The sequence below is a fragment of the Procambarus clarkii genome, chromosome 73 (assembly GCF_040958095.1).
Source record: "Procambarus clarkii isolate CNS0578487 chromosome 73, FALCON_Pclarkii_2.0, whole genome shotgun sequence".
Lineage (NCBI taxonomy): Eukaryota > Metazoa > Arthropoda > Malacostraca > Decapoda > Cambaridae > Procambarus > Procambarus clarkii.
In genome coordinates this window covers 13,729,915-13,756,511 of record NC_091222.1, presented here as the reverse complement: position 1 = coordinate 13,756,511, position 26,597 = coordinate 13,729,915, and the positions used below count along the sequence as shown (strand labels likewise).

The 26,597-nt window shown below is 41.6% G+C and overlaps 1 protein-coding gene across 5 annotated transcripts in view; it reads left to right on the top strand.

Annotated features, from left to right (window-relative positions):
* Window positions 1-26,597, top strand: part of LOC123774144 (uncharacterized) — a 270,075-nt gene that overhangs the window by 214,812 nt on the left and 28,666 nt on the right. For 4 of the 5 annotated variants that reach the window (XM_069312674.1, XM_069312675.1, XM_069312676.1 and 1 more), the window contains 2 exons: window positions 1,100-1,269; window positions 10,386-10,541. In XM_069312674.1, the coding sequence (XP_069168775.1) occupies window positions 1,100-1,269; window positions 10,386-10,541 (326 nt within the window). The remainder of the gene's footprint in view (window positions 1-1,099; window positions 1,270-10,385; window positions 10,542-26,597) is intronic. The other variant, XM_069312678.1, reaches the window with a different exon arrangement.

The window sequence follows — 26,597 nt, the reverse complement described above, 5'->3', positions numbered from 1 at the left end:
CCAAGTGCTGGCTCTTCTGACGATCACTGTTCGATCAGCAAGAAAGTGTCGATAGAATGTAAGGCTGATTTGCCCTTCTTGCAGAGCTTTCCTGGTGGAATCCAATGCCATATGGTCGATGTTATCATCCTGGGAGTAGAAGAGAGCAACTCCCTCTCCCTCCTGGCGTAAGTCGACTGGCGTGACGTTGGTAACGGCTTCCAGTAGTCCAGTCTTACCTGAACGTATGGTCGTTCAGGAAAGTAGCCTTCACCATGAAGTGCATGGTATCTCGTGGCGAGTACCAGTCGAAGGCTAAGTCGAGGCGATACAGCTGACCCACCCTCCAGGATAGGGTCGAAGGAAGTACTGCTAAGCGCGACTTAGCAGCTCGCCGAGGTGAGGAGCAGCCAGAGACGTCCGGCCGCGACGGCTTGTGGCTGCAAACTCGTGATCTCCATCATCCTCCTTCTGTTAAGAAAAGTGTTCTCTTCTCTCTTCTTCCGCGCTCTACGCATCAGTGACCCTCAGTTTTTTATCCAGAAATTTCTTTTATTTACAAGTTTTTCTCTCGCTTTGCATATCCTTACATTTTCTCAACTGTGCCTATTCTTAAGCTATATGTAATATCTTTCATCCTAACTTGTCTACATCACTAGTAACACTGTGCTCTGCATTCCCTTCATATCTGAACTCAAAAATCTCACTAATGCCCTTCGTCCTCTTGTTGTAAAACTCGCCTTTCGACAAATTAACACTCTTTGTGGTTATTTGGTTCACACTTTCGTTCATTAGTTTGCGGTTGTAAGATGATAACATTATTTCGATTTATATAATCAAAATGTTCATAATAAATGTCTTTTGCAGTCTGTTTAATTTTGCATTAAATGAAGAGAATGCTTAGAAATTTAATATAATCAGTCCCTCCTGTCCCTAATTCTAGACCTGAGAAACTCCAAGCATTTATATCACATGCATTAAGTTGCCTTTATTGGCAGGGGAAATGGGCAATTTGATTATTTTTTGGACTAATATTATCAAGTGTGTCTTAAAATAATTAGTTACATTTCCTTTAAATATCAGTGTAAGCAGATTACTTACATGTTGTGTTTTCCACCAGCTTATGGGTTAACAGAGGCTCTCATCACCCACGTGACCATGAAAAGTCGGGAGCGCATAGGAAGGTGCGGACACCTGCTGCCCGGAGTGTCAGCCAAGGTGGTGGACACACTCTCTGGCCAAACCTTGCCCCCAGATCACAACGGAGAGATCTGCATTAAAACTCCAGCGGTATTAGTTCACAGATGTGGTTTTCTCTATATTTTTCACTTCCACTTTGCAGGGGGAATGGTCTGGGGGGTATGGGATGGGCTTTGACTGGGCGGGGTCAGCCTAAGCTAAATGCTTTAGGAAATATTAACGATTATAAAGACCCCCATGTAATTTTCATGGAGTCACGTGTGAAATATGTCGAGTGTTTCCCTCAAAGTTCTTGGTTATTGTAGCAATATTTTTTCTTAGAGACCCATATAGTTATTTCAGTGCTTCTTAATAATACTTTTTCTGAGAGAAGGGGGGGGGGTGAGAGTCCCCCCTTCCCCATGTTAATGGGAAGGGGGGCGAAGGTGTCAAGGCATATATGTGGCCAAGAGAGGGAAAATGGAGAAAGTGTGGAAATAGGAAATTTGGGAACACAAATATGCTCTTAGCTGAATGCAAGGTTTCTATGCTGGGTTGTAAGGCCAGTCCTCAGTGTCCTTGATACTAGTAATGAACTGTAGCAGGGAGGGGTCCTTAAGGCTGATCTAGTCCCTTCATTGCCAACCAAATAATTATATGATGGATTCAGCAATATAAAAAATTCAATCACTGAAAAGAGTCAGAACATACTAGATAATGAGGCGTTGTCTCGCTGCCTAACGACTCTCAATTTATATATGGATGCATATTAATGTCTTTGCATTCAATTGGCCAATTTAAGTTCTAAAACAATTAATAATAACTTATCCTGAATTGAGAGCTGGAGTCTATCTGACAGTAGCCAGATGATGTCTCTTGCTGAGACCAGACTCTGTATTTTGATGATCGTTTAGCAGCTTGATGATAATGATTTCGATGACACAGCATTGTTGTAAATGATTTGAATAGCTTGATCAGATATGGAGTGCACGTTGTTGCGTCTCACTTGGTAGATGAGGTGGTGGTGGGCTCTCACTAGTTGGTGGACCTCCGAACTCTTATTCTGAATAAATGTACCAGGAATTCCTCCCTATATACAATTCAGAAACTCTTCCAGCATTCAGGGAGCTATCACTGACGATTCTAATTATTTTTTGTGTAAATATCTAGCTGAAAAATGTCTCGACCTGTTCACACGTCTGCACTCCTTGGATGTAAACACCAGGCCTGGTCAGGGATGTGACGATTCCCCCCGCCCCCTCCGGCGTCTGCTGGTGGGGTCCCCTCCTCGGTGGAGGTGCCGCAATGATTATAAAATGATTATGTTCTTTATTTAGACTGATTATTGTGATAACGTTATATCACAAGATAAACACGTAGGTGGATTTAAAGATCATTAACAGTACTTTATAATACCTTTTGTACTTTATTAAGGATTTTGAAATTACATCACTGGAAGCTATTATTTCGGTTCCAGCAAAATGTTTTGATATTCAGGAAGCTTCTAGATTCTTGTGATCATATGTACAATGTTATATAGACATTGAGCTCAATAGTGTACTTGATAAAATGGTCATGAAGGTGCTGATGAAGATACTGATGATCCTTAAATCATCAGTAGATATGATTCTGAAATAAAATATAGGTATGGTAAGTGAAATTTTCCATAATACACTCTGTTCAACTGAAACAGGTATACTGAGCTTACAAGATTGATGATTGATAAAGATTAAGCCACCCATGAGGTGGCACGGGCATGAATAGCCCATAAGTGGTACATTTTTTTTTCTCAGTATTCTGAGGTTGCATTTAACCATCAAGCTGTTATCGCGGGGGAGGATACTGCTTCACAGTCTTTATGAGGGTGTCCAGCTGCTGGACACCTTTGTTTACCAGGAGAGTGGCTGTGTTGATGGCTTCAGGGTGGCCACTGCATGATTCAGGAACTCTTAAAGCTCTTCTAAGGTCATTGGTTGCTTTACATTCCAGAAGATAGTGAAGTAATGGCTTTTCTGTGACAGTTTGGCAGAAGATGCACTCTCTCTGTCGGGGTTCACCAATCTCCCAGTTGCATCTGTAACCTAGACGTAGTCTATATAACCTAACTGCTATTTCCCTGTGGATTCCTTTTGGGATATTTAACCTTTCTAATTTGGTTGCCTGAAGATACCATGTTGCAGATGGCGAACCTTCAGCTATTCTCTGGTGTAGGTAGGCTTTGTTGAGATGTGAGAGTTTTATGGTGATGATGTTTTTTATGTTCTCTAGGCTGGGTTGAATTGTTTTATGTATCACTGGATGACGAGTTGCCAATTTAACAATTTCATCAGCTTTTTCATTTAATGGGATTCCAATATGGGATGGGATCCAGTTTAAAGTTATGTTGAGTCCTTTGCCTTTAGCGACTGCTCCAAGATACAAAATGGTGGTAATTATTTCCACATTATCTTTCCACTGTTTTTGTCCTAGTATTTGAAGTGCAGCTTTTGAGTCTGTGTGTATGATTGCATTTTGAGTGTTTTGTGCAATCACATATGCGAATGCCTGTTGTAAGGCAAACACCTCAGTTTGGGTTGATGATACTAGTCCTCCCAGTCTCCAATATGCCTGTACGCTGGTCGTGCAAAGAGCAGCGTCAGCACTCTCATATTCTGTGTCCACCGATCCGTCTGTGAAGATGTGGGTGGCTCCTGCTACAGCTATGCTATACATTTGCTCTTCTATTATGCGCCTTAGGATTGTCGGATCATATGCAGCCTTTTTTTACTGGGAGACTTTCTATTACTATTTTGAAAGTAGGCTCTTCCCACGGCGCGGAAGGAGTGTAATTTGGGTGTGAAGGATCACCCTCTCTATCAAGAATCATGTTTTTTAAATGTAGTCTGTTTAGGACTTTTCCTGCTCTTGCAACCCAAGAGTTTCCATTGTTTTGGCCTAGTCCAACCACCAAGGCCTGCCGTACTGGGATTGGATCAGAAGAAATAATTATCTTACTGATAATTGTAGCTGTCCTTTGTGATATTCTTTCTTGTAGAGAAGGCAAACCCGTCTCCAGTCTAAGAGTTTCAAGCCTGGTCCACATGGGGGCTCCCAGTGCAGCTCTCATAGCATTGTTTTGGGCAACTTCAAGGTTTTTCCACTGTTGGTGTGATAGATTTGTGAGTGCAGGTGCGGCATAATCGATCACTGATCTGACTGCCTGTACATAGTATATGCGAAGGACTTGCAGATTGGCTCTTCCAGAAAGGGAGGTTAGCGACCTGAGGATTGCCGTCCGGGCCGCAGTTCGCTCTCTCAAGTAAGTGACCTCAGCATTAAAATTCATGTGTGTGTCCAGGATGATTCCTAGATACTGATAGGTGTCGACCCATTCTATTGGTTGACCCTGTACTGTGAGTTGGATGTTGGGCTTCGCTATTTTTATGGGCATGGCCTTTGACTTTGAGGGGTTGAGTTTGATCCCAATCTGTTTTGCCTCTTTACTGATGCAGTCTAAGCATTTGGGTGCAAGGCGCGCCGCATCCCTTCCTTTTATGATGATGACAAAGTCGTCCGCGTAGTTTAGCAGCCTGCAGTGATGTGGGAGTTTCAACCTCATTATTCTTTCCATTAAACAGTTGAAGAGAAGAGGGCTGAGAATACCTCCTTGCGGTGTACCATTTTCATGTCTTTTGTACTCAGAGACTATGCCATGAAGTTTTACTCTTGCTTCTCTGTTTATGAGACAGTTTTTGGTCCAGGAGAGCAGGTTGCCTCTGACCTCTTTGTCAATGAGGCAGCAGAGAATAGCTGGGGCGCTAGCCAGTTCAAAGGTTTTTTCGAGGTCCAGGAATATCAGCATTCCTGGTCTGTCATTCAAGTGGGCTAACAGAGTTGTAATACATTCCACTGTGCCAACCCCTCTTCTATAGGCATACATATCATGGTGCAGTTTAGTAATTTTCCACTCCAGTCTGTTGAGTGCCATTCTGTCAGCCGTCTTGGCTGCACAGCTTTGGAGAGAGATGGGCCTGGGATTAGCTGGATCTTTGGGTTTTGGGATCGGCACTATGTCTGCTCTATTCCAAGCAGAAGGTCTAGTTTGAGAAGTCTAGGCTAAATTAATTAACCTTAGGTATGCAGCGTCTCCCTCTGGGCCGAGGTTTCTAATCATTTTATAGGTTATTTTGTCGGCTCCAGGGGATGTATCCTTGGAGTTTTTCTTAGCCCGATTGAGCTCATCCAGTGTGAAGGGGGCATTAGTGTCAGAGACTTCTTCACATGCTGTAAGGATTCTGTGCCACCTTTCTTCCTCTAGTCCGGTCTGTACTGCTAATACATCTGGTAGAAGTTAATTGCTGGCTGCTCTCTCTGCAAACCTGGTTGCCAGTACTTCGGCTTCCTGTTGAGGATCCTTGGGGTGTGGAGCTTTAGGTGTTTTATTCCCTTTGGCCCGGTGAATTTGCTGCCACATCTCTCCGAGAGAGGTGTGTTCATTCAGGTGTGAACACCATTCCAGCCACTATTGTTCTTTTATTTGTCTGGTCTCTCGATGTACATGTTCCTTGACCTCACAAAGTAAGATCCTGTTGCGGTCACTTGGCTGCTTTTTGTATAGCTTTCTTGTTCTATTGAGTCTATGGTTGAGTTCTTTGACACGTTCGCAATAGTACCAATGATCTTTATGGTGTCCGGTGGACTATTTTTTCAGTGGGATTGAGTGGTTGGCTGCACTTTGAATCGCTTTGACAAATTCTTGTTCTGCCTGATTAATGTCTTCGGGAAGATCATAGTTTCTTTGCCACTCTGAAATGAGGTTTTGAAATCGGTCCCAGTTTGCTAAAGCAAAGTTCCAGGCTTCAGATGGAGGCGGAGGTGGGGTGGGTAGGTCTAACTGAAGATCAATTTAAACCCCATTCTGGTCGCTTGTGAGTGTGGGCTCAACTGACCATGTTGCTGCATCTCTTAGAGAGGCTGAAACGATGGTTAGGTCTAATCTGCCTCCTTGGATGTGGGTAGGTACATTCTTTTTTAGGATTTGTATTTCTGGAAGCTGGTCCAGTAGATGTGTAATGTGCATGCCGGCTTCATTTGTTCTGTTCGAGCCCAGTGCCAATCGATGATGGGCATTAAAATCTCCACAAATGATTGTGTTTGTTGTTGTCGCGTGTCCAAATAACACAGAGAGATCCATTTCGGCTTGTGGAGACCTGTACACATTGAACACTTCAAGTTTGTCGTGTCTTAGCTCAATGGTGACTCCCATTACCTCTGTCTCTGCTCCACAATTGGGTGGGCTGGTTATGGATTTGGAGATCAGGTCACATTTTACATAGATTGCACATCCCCTGGAGTGCCCATTGATCCATGGAAGGAAGAAGCCTCAATAGCCTGAGATTTTAGGTTCTAATCCGGCTCGAAGCAAGCTCTCCTGTAGTATCAGGATGTCTATGCCCTTGGTTGCTGCTATGCATTGCAAGTGTTGCAATTTAGTGCGCAGTCCTTGCGCATTCCATTGCAGGATCTTTAGACCTCTAGGTTCTTGGAATTTGCTGATAATTCCGTGGTATCCATGGAGTCTGATGAACACGCCACGGAAGTTGCAACTGGTGTATAGGTTCTTAGTGGACCTGAAATTGACTCATCAATGTCGCTTTCCGACGAGCTGGACTCTATCTGTTTTTTATGGGGGTGTCTCCTGCCCTGCTGTCTTGACGGTGTGGATATTACATCTTCGAATTTTTTGAGCTTGTGCTCAATTGTCTTCCGAGTCTCTGTGGTTTGCTTGATTCCATGTGAAGACAGCAGACTTTCGATCAACTCAGTGACCAAGTTTTGAGCATTGGCCAGAGAGCGTCCAGTTCAGTGGGAGCACTATTTAATGTTGTGCAGGTTTGGGGCCTAGTAGCTTTTAGACCCTTCTCGGTGGTAACTTTGACACTGGAATTGCTACTCCTTTTGGCCCCAGTAAGCTTGCTGGATGAAATGGGAGGCCGACTGCTTTGAACATGATTCTTGTGTCCTCCGTCTTTCTTTTTGTCCTGTACTGTCTTCTCATCCTTCACCATGGCAGATGGTGAAGGGCCGTGTGCCCCCTCTTCCTGAATAGGTAGACCCCACGCGGTTTTAGTGGGCATGGGAGCTGGTATTCGTTTTGGTGGGGGTTTCGGCTTACAAGGAGAAATCTAGACATTTCAAAGTGTGGGTACACCTTACTTTATGATTCACCTAACCCCCTAAATCGTAGGGAGCACCAAAGAATAGGGGCGAGGCGATTGTTGTCTGACTCGTCTAGTTGTCCGCCTGTGTTACGGCCCTACTGGGACGCAACCTACTGGGACGGTTCTTTACTGATGGTATTAGTTTTGGGTATCCGGCCCCAAGTTAGTAGAGGTTTTCGAGGGGTGTCTTCCGTAACGCAAGTTAAAACAATGGGGAAGGTACACAAATACACCAGTATTCTAATGTATATGTATATTTCTTTATATATATATTTATACTCCCACCACCATATGTAAAAACTCACACACTGGAATTATTACTACACAATTATATACAGCTTCTTCCTCTGAAGACACTAGACACTTGGCGATGCTCACTCTGGGTAGCCTTTCCTGGCCCAGAACCCACGATGAATCCACCCTGGCCACAGGCCAGCCAAATCACAATCCCACTGGGTGCCTCGTCGTGATGGCCTACAACCACGGTCCAGCCTGTAGCTGGCAGGTACTAGTCAGCTTCGCTGTCAGGCTACTCCTCGACTAATACTAGGGTTGCAAGCCCTAGGCAGGAGCCTCGTGTGACTCGCTGATCACCCTCCTCGGTCGTCACCTCAGTGGGTGGTCTCTTCCACCAGCCAGCCCCGGATATGGCGAATCCCGTTACTGCCACTCCTCAGGCAGGCAATTACACACTCGGCAGAGTTCGTCCGGGGGTGGCTCACAGCTTCTACAAAGCAGACTGTTGAAGAGACCTTGGCTGCCTTGGGTAGACTGGTTCCACGTACCTCACAACCGTCCTAGGTTGACTCTGCAAGTAGACATGTCATCAGTACTGGGGACACTACCTGGGGCCACTAGGAAACTTCACTTACTAGCATAGACAGAAACGTCCACCTCTTCGCTCCATAGATGGCGTTCACTGTCTAAGCGCCACCTCGCCAGAGGTCAGCAGCGGCTACTTCGCGAGCCGACTAGGACAGGAATCCAGCGCCTATTGCCGGCATATCCTGTCACCACTAGATGGCGTTGTGCATGTTGTGGGGTTTTCGGGAGCGGACTCACAGATGGCGTTGTCGTCACTGCTCCGTGCTCCGACGATGGACTGGGGTCCGTAACAGCCTGGTTTATCATCTTCTGTCTGGATCAATGCAGAACTATAAAATACCTGTATGATCGAAGTGGATTTCTTCTGGATATTGATTACTGGTGTCAACTCACTGAGCTTGGCTGGAATGCATCCTTAAGTTGAAACAAATGCTCAATATCAAGTACCTCCAGGAATATGTCATCTACGTATCTACAGCACGTACACAGGTTTAGGCTCATGTCATCATGGACTTTCTGTGCGATAGAACTCAAGTACAAATTATCAAATAGGACACCATGGGGGATAACCCCATAATGATGCCATCTACTTGTTTATGCATGCGCCCATCAGGACTCAGGAAGGGTGCCTCTTTAGTACATGTTTCGGGTAACCAACTAAGTTTGCCTTCTGGGATGTCACGGGGAGTACAAGCTGGATTTCGATAAACTCTGTTCATCACCATTCCAATAATTTCATCCACTAGGACATTGGTGAACTGTGACTTAATACCAGGAGACACTCCTCCCGATGTCCGTGACCTCTGTAATAAGTCAACAAATTAATTTTAAGGTTTAAGTCCAGGCCCGTGGCAAGTATGGAGTTAGGAAAGAATTAAATCACTTAGCCAGTCTGACGGTGGGCATAGGTATCTGGCTGATGATTGGTAGGAGTGGATTTCCAGGTTTGTGAGTCTGGAAAGTCCCCCATATCTTCCCACTCCAGTAACAGGCTGATTTACCGGCTGATAGTCTGATACAGGCTGATATTTCTTAAAGCCTTTAATTTATATCTACCCTGACCAGCCTATGTCCGTCCTTTACCCCCAAGCCATTTTCCCTGCAAGTTTGGGTGAGGATAGCCAAGCGACTGAGGTTGCACCCTAGAGGAAGCATCCGGCTGCCCTCGGGTCTCTCTCACCAGTCATGTCACCCCTCCCATCTCTCTCCAAATTAACTTCCCCTCCCATCTCTCTCCAAATTAACTCCCCCTCCCATCTCTCTCCAAATTAACTCCCCCTCTCATCTCTCTTTCTCTAATTCTCTCTCCCACTCATCCTTACCCCTCTCTTTTCCCCTCACCTCTATCCCTCTCTTTTCCCCTCACCCCTACCCCTCTCTTTTCCACTCACCCCTACCCCTCTCTTTTCCCCTCACCCTCTCTTTTCCCCTCTTTCCCTATAGCCCCCTCTCTCTTCCACCCTCTCCCGGCCTTTTCCCCAAACATCCCCCTCTCACACTTCTCTTCCAATCTCCCAGTCTCTCCCTTTCTGTCAATCTTATTGAATCTCTCAGCTCTCCCGTATTCTCTACAACTCTCACCCCCCTCCCCCCGTTCTTACCTTTCCACCTTCTCGTCCCCTCTCCACTATCCTCCCTCTCTTCTTCTCTCTCTCTCTTTCCTTCGCCCCAACATACCCCTATCATTACTTCTCTCTCTCTCTCTCTCTCTCTCTCTCTCTCTCTCTCTCTCTCTCTCTCTCTCTCTCTCTCTCTCTCTCTCTCTCTCTCTCTCTCTCTCTCTCTCTCTCTCTCTCTCTCAGAAAAAGTAATTCAGAATTCATGTTCATAATTTTCTAGTCAAGAAATCTAGGGTGTTTGCTAGTCACAAACCACTGACTTTGCAGAAGATAATTATTATGTCTCACCTCTCCCCTCCCCACTCTTAATAGGACCAATATTACTGACCCCAACCAGCCAATAACAGTCCCGTACTCCAAACCCTCACCCCCCCCTGCAAAGGTAGCGGGGCAGGAGCCAGGTGTCTGGTCACCATCCTCAGACAAAGAAATAGACATACAGACTGACATGTTAATCTGCAAAGGAGTAATTTTAATGTCATAAAATCATATAGAGGTAATTAATTTAAATAAGTTAAATATTTGATAACAGCTCTAAACTAATTACAACCAGAATTAAAAAGTCTTCATTCCTCTCTCACAGATGATGACTGGATATTACCGTAAACCCGATGCCACATCAGCGACCATAGACAGTGAAGGGTGGCTCCACTCTGGGGATATCGGCAGTTGTGATGAGGAAGGGTCTTTTGCCATCGTCGACCGCATTAAGGACCTCATCAAAGTCAAGGCTCTGCAAGTATGATATTCACAATATTTCCTGATTTATTATCAGATTGAATTTCAGTTTTAACATTTTAAGGCGTCAGTCAGTGCTTGAATTAAATGCTGATAATCAAGATAGAAGTTCTAAATGTAGTTGTTGTCGTCCTTGTATACTAGTCACCAGATGCAAGGTCTTAGCAGTTTGAAGACCAACTAATAGAAGTAAAATACCGCTAACAAAAGCTCAGAAACCTAGCCCCAAACATCATCTTGCTCGCTGGCCACAACTTAAGGCACTTAAACTGGAAAATATGTGACAAATACCGTAATGTCATAGTGAGCTTCAGGCTCATACACGGGAGGTCCGCGGATCGAGTCTCCTAGAGCCCAGGTGAATGGAATCATAGTGAGTTCCAGGATTATGTGACACATTTACCCTTAACCCTTAAACTGTGCATGGAGTATATATACGCCCTGAGTAACATGTCCCATGGTGCGCATGGCGTATATATACGCCATAGGGTGCCAGGCTCGATTCAAATGGCCCGCGGCTACACGGGGTTCACAGTAGCTTCCTCAGGGCTCTTGTAAACAGATGCCATTTAAAAAAAAATCGTCGGCAAAATTCTCAGGTGTGAGAGGCACAGTACTGTTGGAGCAACCAAGGCTGGCGCACGCAGCATGAGCAAACAGCATTGCTGTTCAGCTTGTGACCACAGCATCGCCGAAAAATGTCAAAATAAATATATAATTGTTAAAATTTAGCGATGACAATATTACAGATGACCCATGACTGTGATATAAATAACCAGGGTTGTGATAATAGCAGGACTGTTGTAATAATTAGCGCTGTGGGAGGAGTGATGCTGAGAGATGGAGGGAGACAGCATCGTTTACTGACTGTGTGGCCACCTGTTATTGTTTGCATTCACCATACCAGGTCAGTGGTTCTCTCTGGTGAACACAAATGTAGTTACTTATATATAATGTGTGTATTAGTGTAATAACAGCAAAAGGATTATGCTGGGAGGAGCCATATGGGTGACGGAGGTGACGTCGTCTGCACGATTTGTCTAGCTGTTTAGAGGGTGGCCACTATGCTCTTTGGGCGCACTACAGGCTTAGGTGTACAGTTACGGTGCATAAAACATGTAGATACTTATATATAATATGTGTATAAAGGGTAATAACACTGCAAACAGTATTGTTGGGGGAGAAAGTTTAGTGCGTGTGACCTTGAATGAGTGAGGGAGCCGCCATCTGTGTATAGCGACGACTCTTAGTGCCTGAACTAACTATATCAGCTTAGCTGTACAGTTGTGGTGAACAAAATATATACATACTTATATATAACGTCTGTATATAGTGTAATAACACCACAAATGGTATTGTTGGGGGAGAAAGTTTAGTGCGTGTGTAGAGGGAGTGGCAGCGAGTGGCTGACTGGTGTGTGGCGGTAACTCCTCGTTGCTTTTCGACTCTCAATACCAACTTAGTGGTTCGTTATGGTGAACAAAACATGCAGATACTTATATATAACCTGTGTATAGAGTATAATAGGAGCAAAACTATTTATTTATTGTTTTATACACATAATAATTGAATCACTAATATGCACATCATACTTTTGAGTATAGCGATAATTCACCATTTTTATTATATAAATATATTACAATACACACTATTGAATAATATTACTGCAAAAAAACTAAGAAAAAATCAATCTGAGACATTGAAACAACTAGGTAATAATATCTTTGTGGCAACTCCCACCTGTCAGCGCGGGTGACACTGACCGGGTCTGACGACCGCTCTGTCAACGCCCACTTTTTGCCAGACTTCCTCGGTCAATTGCGCCCAAAATATGTCACCTACGATTTTTTCCCCGTGCTCAGGGGACACAAATTAACATGTTTGGAAGACGAAAAAAAAATTTTGAATTTTTTTTTTTCTTGCGCACAGGGGTGTAAATGTCTCCAGGATCCCTGAGCAGTGTAAGGGTTAACCAACAAACAGAAGAACCAATCAGATAGAAAATGCCCTAGACCTTATTTTCGGAATAGATAATGAACTGATACGGAATATAGTTACAAATGTTCCTCAGATAACAATTGAATTGAAGTTCAGACAAGTGGGAACAATAAGCCTGAACAGCCAGTCACAAATGCAAAAGGCGGAATTCTGCAAACACACGTTTAATAATAAACTAACTAACTGGGAACTAAAAACAATGCCCTCACATAAAGTAGCTGACTAAAACAGCAAGACACTTAAATTCTTCGCCAATGCCCCAAGAGAACAGACACATCAGCACTAGACATATGCTCAAGTCACATGCTAAGAATAAAACGAAAAAAAAAATGCAAATTGGAACGAAAACGGAATTTTCTCTATTGGTAAAGAAAACAAATTACAGAACTACGGCACTGCAGTTTGTGTCCGAAATGAGAATGAGGAAACGTACTGGAGGAATCATAATAGTCTATGGGATGAAGCTTTTCATGGTGGAAGATCATAATTTTACTTTGCTAACTATAACTCTTTGGGTTTTGTTCGCTACGAAATTTGATATCCATTTTCCTACCATGCCAGTAATTATTTTTGAGTGCATTTTGTGTGCAAAAACACAATTGTCGAAAATGTTTCACATTTGTCGAAAGTTTTCACAAAGATTGTATATATTAAATCAGCGTTTGCTTGTCTTCCATGGCATGTATAGCTAGGTTTAGTGGTGTAGCAGTTGTGAGAGGCAGGCACGCCCTGTTCTGAACCCGTGTTGTCCAGGGTTATGCAAATGTTTTGACTTCATGAGTTTATTTTCTTCTGATCATTCTATCGAAGATTTTTATGGTGTGTGATGTTAGAGGTGTAGTGTGATGTAGTCTATAACTTTTTGTCTCATTTATCACCACTTTGTGGAGTGGCACGATCTCTGCTGTTTAAGTGTAACTGGGAAAACACCTGAATCTAGGCTTCGTCTCCAAATAATATTAAGGGCATTTGATAGTTTGTTTGTTTTCAATTCTAAAGTGTATATGGAATTCCAGAAATCTGGGCCTGCGACGTTGTGCATGAGCATGCCGTCTATGGATACTTCAGAGTCCAGCATCTCAGGGTTAGGGTGACATCTGATGTATGAGTTCATGAAGAAGTCGTTTGAGCTGGTGACCATTAGTGTGTTTAAAGGTTCACTGAGTTCAAACAGTCATACTGTATCCTCAGTATTTAATTATTTTCTTTTTTCTTTCTTGTCATCAGTGAAAATTACATTTTCTCTGCTCGTGGGCCTAATTCTAGATGTAGGTTTTGTTCTATATTTTGGATAGAAGAATAAATAGTTTGGGTTCAACTCGATTTCACTTATTTCAATTTGCTTGCTTTGTCCCTCCTGGATTTTATATGATTCTTACAACTGTAGTTCCAGCGCCTATATTTCTCTACATAACCTTTCTTGTCGTTCTCGAATGAGAGAGTGGAGCACTTAAGTAATTCTCGAATTTGTTTTCTTTGACTATTGAGAAAATTGTTATTGTTCCAATTTACATATTATTTCTATATTTTTTCTCATAGTAGTATGTGACTTAAGCATATGTCTAGTGCTATTAAGGCAAATAATTCCCAAAAAATCAATTTATTGTTAAAAAGTGGATGGGGTACCCAGCATCCTTCCAAAATAAAAAAAATATGAGAAATTATGATAATATATGGAAACACACACATATACTGCATACCATCTTAGGTCAACACATCCTTCTTTCTGACTGTCTACTTGTCTTTATGTCTGTCTGTTTCATTGCATATCTGTTATCTGACCTTCTCTTGCTGTATCTCTACCTCTCTCCCCCCCCCCTCCTTCTCTCTCTCTCTCTCTCTCTCTCTCTCTCTCTCTCTCTCTCTCTCTCTCTCTCTCTCTCTCTCTCTCTCTCTCTCTCTCCCACACTCCTCCATAACTCTCAGAACAAACCAGATTACGAACATTTTTTTATTAAGAAATTTAGGAAATTTGCCCCTATACTACATTAGGGTAAGTACACGGTATGTCAGGAACCAGCTACATGATACTGTTGTGAATAGCTGTAAACCTGCGAAAAAACTATGAAAAAACCTAATTTAAAAAAATCATTGGATTCTTTTTGCGTCGTAGGGTAATTATTAGGAGAGAGCACTAAGCTATTTCAACTATTCAGCACATGGAAGGGATATGAAGATAAGAATATGTGATAGGACGGCGGGTAGGAATGGTGTCCAACCACTTAACAGTTGTGGATTGAACCCTAACCTTCAAGAAGGGAGATAGTCGCTCTGCCTGCCTCCCTTCATCTTCATCTCCCTGTCTCCAAATTACATCTTCAAGTAGTAGGGTATTTTGAGTAGTAACAAAAATCGATTCTTCTTAAATAGGGGCATGGAGATTCTAACCCGATACCTGTATGACCCCATATGACAATAGACCCGGGTCTATTGTCCATGCTTGTCTGAGCTTTTATTACCTGAGGGCTACTAACATTCTAGTGGCTTTAATGAGGACAGGAAGCCGGTGGCTTGTCAAACGCCCCCCCCCCATTTGTCATGATGATTTTTTCAAGATGGATTTTAGACTTCAGCAGAGTTTTGACATTTACGGCATCGTCGGGTAGGCGGTTCCATAGGTTCATAACCCTGTGGTGAAAAAGCATCTCCTGTTTACAGTTTTACATTATGGCTTGTTGAGCTTGAAACTGTTGCTCTTTGTTTGCCTTACGTCTCACTTTTTGAAAAAGTTGTCTGGATCAACTCCTCCAAATTGTTCAGTTTATTGAACGTTTCGATGAGATTAGCCTTATTAGCCTTGGTTTGCAATGTTGTTAGACCTGTGGCCCTCAACCTGTCCTGGTATGAGAGTTGACTTAGTTCTGGAATGGGTTTTTGTTGCCCAATGTTGAACTTTCTCCAATGAAGCTATTTCTTTCTGAAGATGAGGTCTCCATGCCTGTATGCAATAATTCAGGTGGAGACACACGAGAGATTTATACAATTGAATGACATCCTTCTTTTCCTTAATGTCAAAAGTACTTTTGATTATTTTTTGGGTTTGGTTAGCTTTTTTACTGCCACTTGGTATGCAAATTTCAGTGTATGATGGAGTCTGACTCCATGGAATGTTTCTTCATCAATCAGTTGCAAAGTAATGCTGTTAATTTGGTACTTGTGACGTGTATTGTTGTGAGAGTTTTGAAATATTTCGAATGGTTTTCAATGTGAAATTTTATAATTTCTAAAATAAATCCTTACCCTTATTCCTGTTGTGATATTATAATATTACATCTGTCGACTTTACCTGAAAGTCTAGATGGGTCGCCTGAGGAAGGACTTGCTTAGCTAACACACCAAGTGTAGTAAGCAGCTCATTCCTCACTGTGGGACTATATAAGAACAATGACTAGGCGCGAGCAAACACCGAGAAATCAAAAGTTTGAAATCCCCTCCACTTACCTCCACGTTGACCTTCGTCAGTCGCCTGAGCGAATCTTACAAGTAGGTACTGGGCTCTCACAACAGAATTTATGTTGTGTTGTGCTATGAATTCAGCTCTAAGCTCATGAAGCAATCTCAATTTAACAATCGAGTGGCAGAACTTTGCTAATGCAATAAAATGTGTGGGTGTAACGAAAAGACAGTGTTAAACATAACGACATAATTTATTCAATAAAGTACTAACTACTACAACAACAACAAAAATATCAATGACGTTACTCGAAATCCTTCCTGTGACACTTTCACTGACAGCTAGACACCAGGCCCGAGGGCTGCAAAATGAACTAACTTGAACATACTGAGTGACCACAGAGGAATCAATCAAACAAGCAAGACATACTAATCTATAATAACTATTGCAACAATGGCACGGTAGGCTAGGAGGGACGTGTCCCCTAACCTCCTATCAGTTTCCTACGCTTCTTGCAGCTTACACCTGCAATGGCGGTTTAAATGCAATCAAATTAGTAGCCTATCAATGACATGACAATGACTAATGGGGTTACTGGCAACTCCAGCAATCCTCCTCAATTAAATTCTTATGTTAAATCTTCGTTCCTCGGACGATCAACCATCAATAACAAATTGATTTACGTTAATATCACAGTAACATTTACGTTAACTTAATCTTGTCTCACAGACAAAGCAAACTGTACAACTGTCACAAGTAACTCGGAAATTACACAAACACTCTACCCGTCGAGCATTCAATGAGTAATCCCCCATTAATTCCTGTACTTCTAGTCAGATGATTAATCCCTGCACGAGTTACATTATCTACGTTATCGGTAATTATCGCCCCTTTGATATTTTACTCCCGTCACAATGTCCAAAGTGCTAAGAGAACGGCAATCACTCATGACTGCCCTCGACCAATTAATTACTATTCCGAAGAACAATATTTAATTAATACAAATACGTAACTTTTCACACTGGCTCAGCAATTTACATTGAAGGCATGAACTCCGTCTAGGCCTTCCATACCACGACGGATTCAGGTGACTAATATGAGCAATTAATAACCACGTCTACGTTATTTTACAATGACGTTACTCTTCCCACGAGTCAATGAAATCACCTGTCCTCTGACAGCTCAATAACCGACGTTACGTTAATGGAACAATGGAGCCTTCGTGTGAGTCGATCAACGCGGATCGAAGTTAATTACTTTGACTTCCTGGAACCCCATTAATTGTCTGCCCACTGACCGCTAATTACAACAGACAATACTCAAAATGGAGGATTCATCCCTCCCGGAATTCTACAATTCATGTCTGGCTTTGGCTAGGCTCCCTGAGAGACTAACAAAGCTGTTCCTAGAAAATAATTAACCCAAACGTATCTTACATTACTCAAATTGTTAAAGAACAATTTCTCTATGGGTAATGGGTGTTCGCTTGGTTACGTTACATTAAATGCCTTGCAATCACCTCACTGAATACTGGACTTCGATGTCCACCAGGTACACAGGAAATATAACACCAAAAATTCGACTCAATGCCCAAGTTTCACCCACGACAATAATAAATTACAATATCAAATCACAGTGATTTACTATTAAATCCGATTGCAATTACAAATACTGCATAACACAGTAAATGACGCTCAATGCTCTAACCCACTAGAACACGGCCCAACAATGATTTACTGACCGCAATAACACACACGGTCATCGATCAACACTTGCTACAATCACGGCTCAACAATGCAACCCCTTTCAATAACACACGGCAAGTGCTCTAAATTCAATCTATTAGAACACGGCACAACACCTTACTGTCTGGTTGCAATAACGACTGGTATTCTAATTACCTCTTAGAACATGGGCCCACACGATGCAACCCGATTGCAATAACACCATATACTGCAACTTCAGCAATAACACACTGGCTTCGTAACACTACGATTATATATAATTATGTACCTGCTGACAGGTATAGCCTTCGGCTACCAAAACGTTAATGGGAACCCTAAGAAGATCACACACAATCCTGAATCAACTTGGGTGAGTGATTATCGATCCCACGGATCGATAATTACCCCCGAGAATTTACGTTACTCGACAGATCAATCAGCTTTTACTCCAGGCAGCCTCGTCACTCACCACAAAAATCTACCAAAATTACGTTAACACGTCAGCTACGTAACCACACATCTATATAACCACATTTGTCACAGCCGTGGGAACACAACATGAGAAATAACCACACTATGGGAGTACTCCACTATAATCAAATGCCAGGAATCCCCCGGTATCACACACTCTTTACCTGTGCACTAAGATAACCGGTACCGAACTCTCACTCCTGCAAAAAGATTACACCACATGGAACAAGATAATCATCAAAAATGCATTACCAAAAATTCTACCAGAGTGGAATATAAATTACTAGGACAACCCTCACAGTCCTTGGCTAATCTATGTATATTCTGTTGCAGTGTGTACACCCCCACACACACACATATAGGGACACCTGTCTACACAGGCTAAATCCCTTTGAGACTGACAAAAATGTCAATAAGGGTGAAAATCTCATGCGCCCGCACTTTTCCTCACATCTCCGGGTGCTTGGTGGACAATGGGACGGAACACCTGGCCTTGAATTCAGGCTAAGAGAATAATCACCAGAACGCACACAAAGTTAGGTTATATAGACTACGTCTAGGTTACAGATGCAACTGGGAGATTGGTGAACCCCGACAGAGAGAGAGTGCATCTTCTGTCACACTGTCACAGAAAAGCCTTTACTTCACTATCTTCTAGAATGTGAAGCAACCAACGACCTTAGAAGAGCTTCAAGAGTTCCTGAATCTTGCAGTGGCCACCCTGAAGCCATCAACACAGCCACTCTCCTGGTCAACAAAGGTGTCCAGCAGCTGGACACCTTCATAAAGACTGTGAAGCAGTATCCTCCCCCGCGATAACAGCTTGATGATTAAATGCAACCTCAGAATACTGAAAAGAATTACTGAAAAAAAAATTGTACCACTTACGGGCTATTCATGCCCGTGCCACCTCTTGGGGGGCTTAACCTTTATCAATCAACACACACAAGGTACTTACTTTCATTTACACAGCCGGCTCACATCCATACACCCAAGTGTCCCACCATACACAGGCCTCTTGAATGTAGGTGGTTGGTCACGGCGGCAAGGCTAACTGCTATAGCCTCGCACGGTGGCGTTCGTACAGGGATGTCTCGGCGCGTTTTTCGTAACCTCCTGCACGACACCCGGCTCACTTCGTATACCCCTGACTGGTGAAGCGATGCGTTCGTACACGGATGGTGGGAAACACGATGACACGAAATTCCCACGAATTTCTATGGGAAAACTGTCCTGAACACTGGCAAGATATTTCCCCTTTCACTTGACTGCTATAGAACACTAGCAGGAGTCAGAACGTTTGACTTAATCAGTGGAATGGAGACCTACGAGTCCGTTGCTGCTCGTATGCTACTTTACCCACTTTCCACGATTTCGTTTCCACACTCCCTTGCTTTAACCCCCAATACGACGAGTTCCTGGATTCTACTGTGTTCTACTGGCCCTCGACGGTATGGCTGGTCGCTGGAGATATGAATTAGCCAACCGCCACGACGTCTTTTTACTCAATTTGGCCGAATTGAGCAAAGGACGCATCAAGCAAAGATGGCGGCTGGTGGCAGAATGACGCCTTGACGCAGGGACGCCGACAACTTCTCGCGTTCTCCTCAAAAGAACCAATCAAAGGGACGCATACAGGTGCTTACCCCTTTTCAACCAATCAGAGACGAGGTACCATGGCCCTAGGGGACTCCAAGATGGCCGCCCAGAATGGCCGTTCAAGATGACTGGCTGGCGGTGCCATGGCGCCGAGGATGGAGGCAGAGTGGTGGCACTTTGCTTAGTGCACAGCTGACACCACGGGCATGTAAAACCAGTGGAAGTTTAGTCTGGTGCCTAACCATCCTCTCACAAAACGAAACCCGAAACGCTATGCGTGCTAGTGGCTGTAGGTACTGTATGTACTAGCTCTATCTATAAATCCAACATTATGTTTGTAAATCAAGTATGTATGTACTTTCCTGAATAAAATTTACTTTACTTACAATTGTTATGCGCCATATGCAAGGTCTTGTATTTATTATTTATTGTGATGTGAGTAACATGTATTTGTAATCATTATACAACATCCAGTTGCCATTGTTTGTAAAAATAGGGTCTAGGGTATTTCATGTTTCATTATCATAGTAGTCTCTTGCGAGAATTTTTGGGAGGGCGATTGATACTCATGCTCGGTTAAATATTTATTTTATATAAACAGATGTAAAAATTTATAATACAATTGAAAATAGATAATAATGAAATTATAAGGCTTACAATAAGTGGCATTATAATTGAATTAACTGAACTAAATGCTAGTGTTTGACCCGTAAATAATACATAACAGTTATTAACTATTTGCTAGGAAATTAACCTAATTTACTGTATTTAATGCAACAGGTAAAAAATTATGTAAGTTATTCAACTTAAATATATTATAAAAAGAAAAATAAGCCACAGGAACATTATTAAGGCTTTGATGAGTGTAGTGTAATGTAGAGCGTCCACGTTAAGTGAGGGAGCATGCTGAAGTTAAGAATGCTGTGGGTGGGGGTCGAGCAGAGCCCTCCAATGTCAGGAAGCTCTGGCATGAAGCCCCCTCCTCGCAGGACAGCTAGCGGCCTCCCCGCCCTTAGAGCAGGAGTGTGAGGCCATTGTGACGTAGGTAACGGCAGTAAGCCCCACACTTCCACCTCCCCACGGTCAATTTTATTAATATTGCAAGCATTGCACTTGCCTTATATAAAGGCAAGTGTTAACTTTATATGTACAAAATGACGTTTAAAATTTCATATTTTTATCAAATGTCCAAGTATTATTTATTTAGGATTGGGACACACTGTTTCAAATTTTGCTTATGCCCTGATAGTGTAGCTAACATCACTACGTAATTAGTGCGGTTATCTACTCTATCCATGGGTTAAGTTAGGTTAAGGTTAGGTTTTTTAGGTTAAGTTTCATTTTGTTTGGTTACAATAATATGGTATATTATTGTCCAAAATGTGAAATATGGAATTCGAAAACTAATTAAGTATACCCTTGATTGTTTTCTACAGAAAACCTAATTCTTTAGACCATCTCAATGAAAGCATGTTTAGCTTATACTCTTTATTTTTTAAAACAACGATTTTTAATACAATAATTGGAACCCCTAATTCCCGAGAGGGAATCTACTGAACCGAAGGAGGGAGAATGCTTTCAGATCATCACAAATATCTCGATAACTGTCCAGTTAGTTTAACGGGGGTTCGGTGTCTCGGTTTATTTAATTTTCACTAAGAACGGACAGCAAAAAAAAAAAACAGATTTTTGGGGGGGATATTAGAGTCTATATTTCGTCTATTCTGTCTACAGATGCTGTAGCTTCTATTACTTTTAAAGGATGGGTTGGTCGTTCCAAGTATTTCTTTTTTATCATTACTTTAAAATATGTATTTCTTTTTACTATAATAATAATAATAATAATAATAATAATAATAAATAATAAATGTTTATTCAGGTAAGGTACATACATACAAGAGGTTTTACAAAATTTGATAAATATATAGATAGAGCTAGTACATACAATGCCTAAAGCCACTATTACGCAAAGCGTTTCGGGCAGGAAAACATTAAAGACTAAAACTTAATACTAATTGAGATTAAAGTATAAAATGTGTTCAGAACAATTAAAAATAAAAATAAAAAAAAGGGGGGGGGGGAACATGGCAGAAAAAGTAGCACAAATACAATTAGGTCGACAACCAGCGTTGTTTTAAAAAACAGAAATGGGTTGACAATATAGGGGTAAGGTAGGTTACAGGGAATTAATTAGGTAGTGCTTAGTTTTTATCTTAAATTGGTTGAGAGAGGTACAGTCTTTAACATGATTGCGAAGGTCATTCCACATTCTGGGTCCCTTGATTTGTAGAGCATTTCTAATTTGATTAAGGCGTACTCTAGGAATATCAAAACTGTATTTGTTTCTGGTGTGGTGTTCATGGGTTCTGTTACAACCTTCAATGAAGCTTTTGAGGTCAGGATTGGCATTACAGTTCAGCGTTTTATATATGTACAACACACATGAGAGAATGTGCAGTGACTTTATGTCTAACATATTCAGAGATTTGAGTAGGGGTACCGAGTGATGTCTGGGGCCAGAGTTGGATATTGTCCTAATAGCAGCTTTGTGTTGAGTAATTAGAGAACGTAAATTATTTTGGGTAGTAGAACCCCAAGCACAAATACCAGAAATGAGATATGGATAGGAGAGAGAAATAGAGCGTCACCAGGGCAGGGCGAGGTACATAATATCTGATCTTAGAAAGAATGCCAACAGTTTTTGAAACTTTTTTTGATATATTTAGAATGTGTCCCTGGAAATTCAGCTTCTGGTCAATGAGAACGCCAAGGAATTTTCCATCTATATTGTTACAAATTTGGGTATTGTTTATCCTGAGATTTATTTGATTAGAGGATTTATTGCCAAACATAATATAGAAAGTTTTGTCAATGTTAAGGTTGAGTTTGTTGGCAGTTAGCCAAAGATGGACTTTATTTAGCTCACTATTCACTGTGGCATTTAGAGCAAGGGGGTCAGAACTGGAGTAAATGAAGGTTGTGTCGTCAGCAAATAGAATTAATTTGAGGTGTTGGGAGGCATTTGGAAGGTCATTAATGTAGATGAGAAAGAGGAGAGGGCCAAGTATGCTGCCCTGAGGAACACCGATGTTGATGGGTAGGGTTGGAGAAATTGAATTATTCACAGAAACATACTGGAGCCTGTCAGTAAGGTAAGATTTAAGGTATTTCAGAGAGTGTCCTCTGACTCCATAATGATGTAATTTAAGAAAAAGGTTTTGGTGGTTGACAGTGTCAAAAGCCTTACGCAGGTACACAAATAAACCAACAGGGAACTCATTTTTATCAAGAGCTGCATGAATCAAGTTAATCATACTAATAAGTGCATCGTTAGTGCTTTTTTGGGGTCTGAAACCATATTGACAAGAGCTAGGTATATTGTGTTTGGCTAGATAAGAGTAAAGCTGCTTGTAGATTAGTTTTTCAAATATTTTTGACAAGTTAGGCACGATTGATATAGGCCTGTAATTGTTAACATCTGTGAGATCACCGCATTTGTGGACAGGGGTTACTCTCGCTTTTTTTAGAATATCTGGAAAGGTTTGGAGTTCAAATGACTTACTGAAGAGCAATGCAATTGCAGGGGCTAAAGATCTGGAGTTTTTTTGTAAATTAAAGTTGGTATCTCCTCAAGGGCACCAGACTTGGTTTTAAGGGAAAGGATTATATCATTAACATCAGTGGAATTTGTAGGCTTGAGGTATAGAGACTGGATAGCTACCTGTAAGATAGTCCTTAACATCAGTACTGGAAGATGGAATGTCATTTGCAAGGGATGACCCAATGGAAGAGAAGAACCTATTGAACTCAAAAGCAGAGTCATAGGCTGAAAGCTGACCATCGTTATTGGACAGGAGTGTAGGTTTGTTATTTAAAATCTTCTTTGATCCTAATATTTGTGAAATTGTGCTCCAAGTTTTTTTAATGTTGCTCTTTATTTGGGTAAATTTATCTTCGTAGTATTTACTTTTGGCTCGTCTAATTATTTTAGATAGCAATAACGAGTAATTTTTTGAGAATTCTTTGGAGACGGTTCCTAACCTAAACGTCTTCTCAAGGTCATGTTTTTCATTAATGGATTTAAGTATTCCCTTTGTAAGCCAAGGATTGTTTAGCCTTTTGGTTGTGACTTGTTCCGTTAGCATAGGACAGTGGGTGTTATAAAGGCTGAGAGTTTTTTGAAGAAAAGATTGCACTGCTTGGTTGATGTCCCCTATGTTACCTAACTCAGACTCCCAGTTGACATTAGCAGCAGCAGTTATAAAATTGCCTATAGCAGTTTCATTGTGCAGCCTAAAGCTTAATTCCCTTGTCTCTAGAGGTGGTTTGTTAATGTTAGATAAGAGAAATGTGGGGTAATGGTCTGTAGTGCTATCGGTGATTATACCTGAAGTAAGCGGAGAGGTTATGTTGTTCCAGATGTGATCTAGAGTCGTGGCAGTACTATCAGTGATTCTAGTAGGACTAGTGATTAAGGGTATGAGGAAGCAGGAATTCATACAATTGAGGAAGCTAACAGCAGTAGGGTGTTCAGGCTCGCAAAGGTCAATATTAAAGTTCCCTGCGATAATAAGATGGTTTTTGTTCAGTCTGTTATCTAGTATTAGATTTCTAAGGTTTGAGTTGAATTCGGACACATCAGTGTTAGGAATTCTATAGACTGCACCCACAGACAGGACAGACTCAGCACCATTGGCTCTGAAACTGGCGAAGATATACTCCCCACAGCAGTCTCTAGTGCTAATTACTTTTAAGCATGTCAGTTCTTGGTGGTAGTAAAGAGCCGTACCACCACCTCTCTGAATTTGACGACAGTTGTGAATTGCCGAGTAGTTAGGCATCTTAAAGAGTTGAGTAGTGTCCTCTTTTAACCACGTTTCAGTAAGTATAATAAAAGAGAATTTGTTGTTTTTACTATCATATTTGTTATAGTTGTTAATATCATATTTAACAAACACGATTCCCAAATTTAAGAGATATAATACATTGTCCTTTTTTCAGAATCTTTTGCTCGGTAGATATTTAGTGCTAATATATATATATATATATGTATATATATATATATATATGTCGTACCTAGTAGCCAGAACTCACTTCTCAGCCTACTATTCAAGGCCCGATTTGCCTAATAAGCCAAGTTTTCCTGAATTAATATATTTACTATAATTTTTTTCTTATGAAATGATAAAGCAACCCTTTTCTCTATGTATGAGGTCAATTTTTTTTTATTGGAGTTAAAATTAACGTAGATATATGACCGAACCTAACCAACCCTACCTAACCTAACCTAACCTATATTTATAGGTAAGGTTAGGTTAGGTAGCCAAAAAAAGCTAGGTTAGGTTAGGTTAGGAAGGTTAGGTAGACGAAAAAACATTAATTCATGAAAACTTGGCTTATTAGGCAAATCGGGCCTTGAATAGTAGGCTGAGAAGTGCGTTCTGGCTATTAGGTACGACATATATATATATATATATATATATATATATATATATATATATATATATATATATATATATATATATAAATATATATATATATATATATATATATATATATATATATATATATATATATATTTATTTATATATATATGTCGTACCTAGTAGCCAGAACGCACTTCTCAGCCTACTATGCAAGGCCCGATTTGCCTAATAAGCCAAGTTTTTCTGAATTAATATATTTTCTCTAATTTTTTTCTTATGAAATGATAAAGCTACCCATTTCATTATGTATGAGGTCAATTTTGTTTTTATTGGAGTTAAAATTAACGTAGATATATGATCGAACCTAACCAACCCTACCTAACCTAACCTAACCTATCTCTATAGGTTAGGTTAGGTTAGGTAGGTTAGGTCGTCGAAAAAACATTAATTCGTGAAAACTTGGCTTATTAGGCAAATCGGGCCTTGCATAGTAGGCAGAGAAGTGCGTTCTGGCTACTAGGTACGACATATATATATATATATACATGTGCGAACAAGCCTGAATGGTCCCCAGGACATATGCAACTGAAAACTCACACCCCAGAAGTGACTCGAACCCATACTCCCAGAAGCAACGCATCTGGTATGTACAAGACGCCTTAATCCACTTGACCATCACGACCGGACATAATGAGGTGATAGCCGAGGCTATTTGAACCACCCCACCGCCGGCACTCGGATAGTTATCTTGGGCATAGCATTTTACCAAATCACCTCATTCTTTGGGGCAACACGTGAGGAACACAAATGCGAACAAGCCTGAATGGTCCCCAGGACATATGCAACTGAAAACTCACACCCCAGAAGTGACTCGAACCCATACTCCCAGAAGCAACGCATCTGGTATGTACAAGACGCCTTAATCCACTTGACCATCACGACCGGACATAATGAGGTGATAGCCGAGGCTATTTGAACCACCCCACCGCCGGCACTCGGATAGTTATCTTGGGCATAGCATTTTACCAAATCACCTCATTCTTTGGGGCAACACGTGAGGAACACAAATGCGAACAAGCCTGAATGGTCCCCAGGACATATGCAACTGAAAACTCACACCCCAGAAGTGACTCGAACCCATACTCCCAGAAGCAACGCATCTGGTATGTACAAGACGCCTTAATCCACTTGACCATCACGACCGGACATAATGAGGTGATAGCCGAGGGTATTTGAACAACCCCACCGCCGGCACTCGGATAGTTATCTTGGGCATAGCATTTTACCAAATCACCTCATTCTTTGGGGCAACACGTGAGGAACACAAATGCGAACAAGCCTGAATGGTCCCCAGGACATATGCAACTGAAAACTCACACCCCAGAAGTGACTCGAACCCATACTCCCAGAAGCAACGCATCTGGTATGTACAAGACGCCTTAATC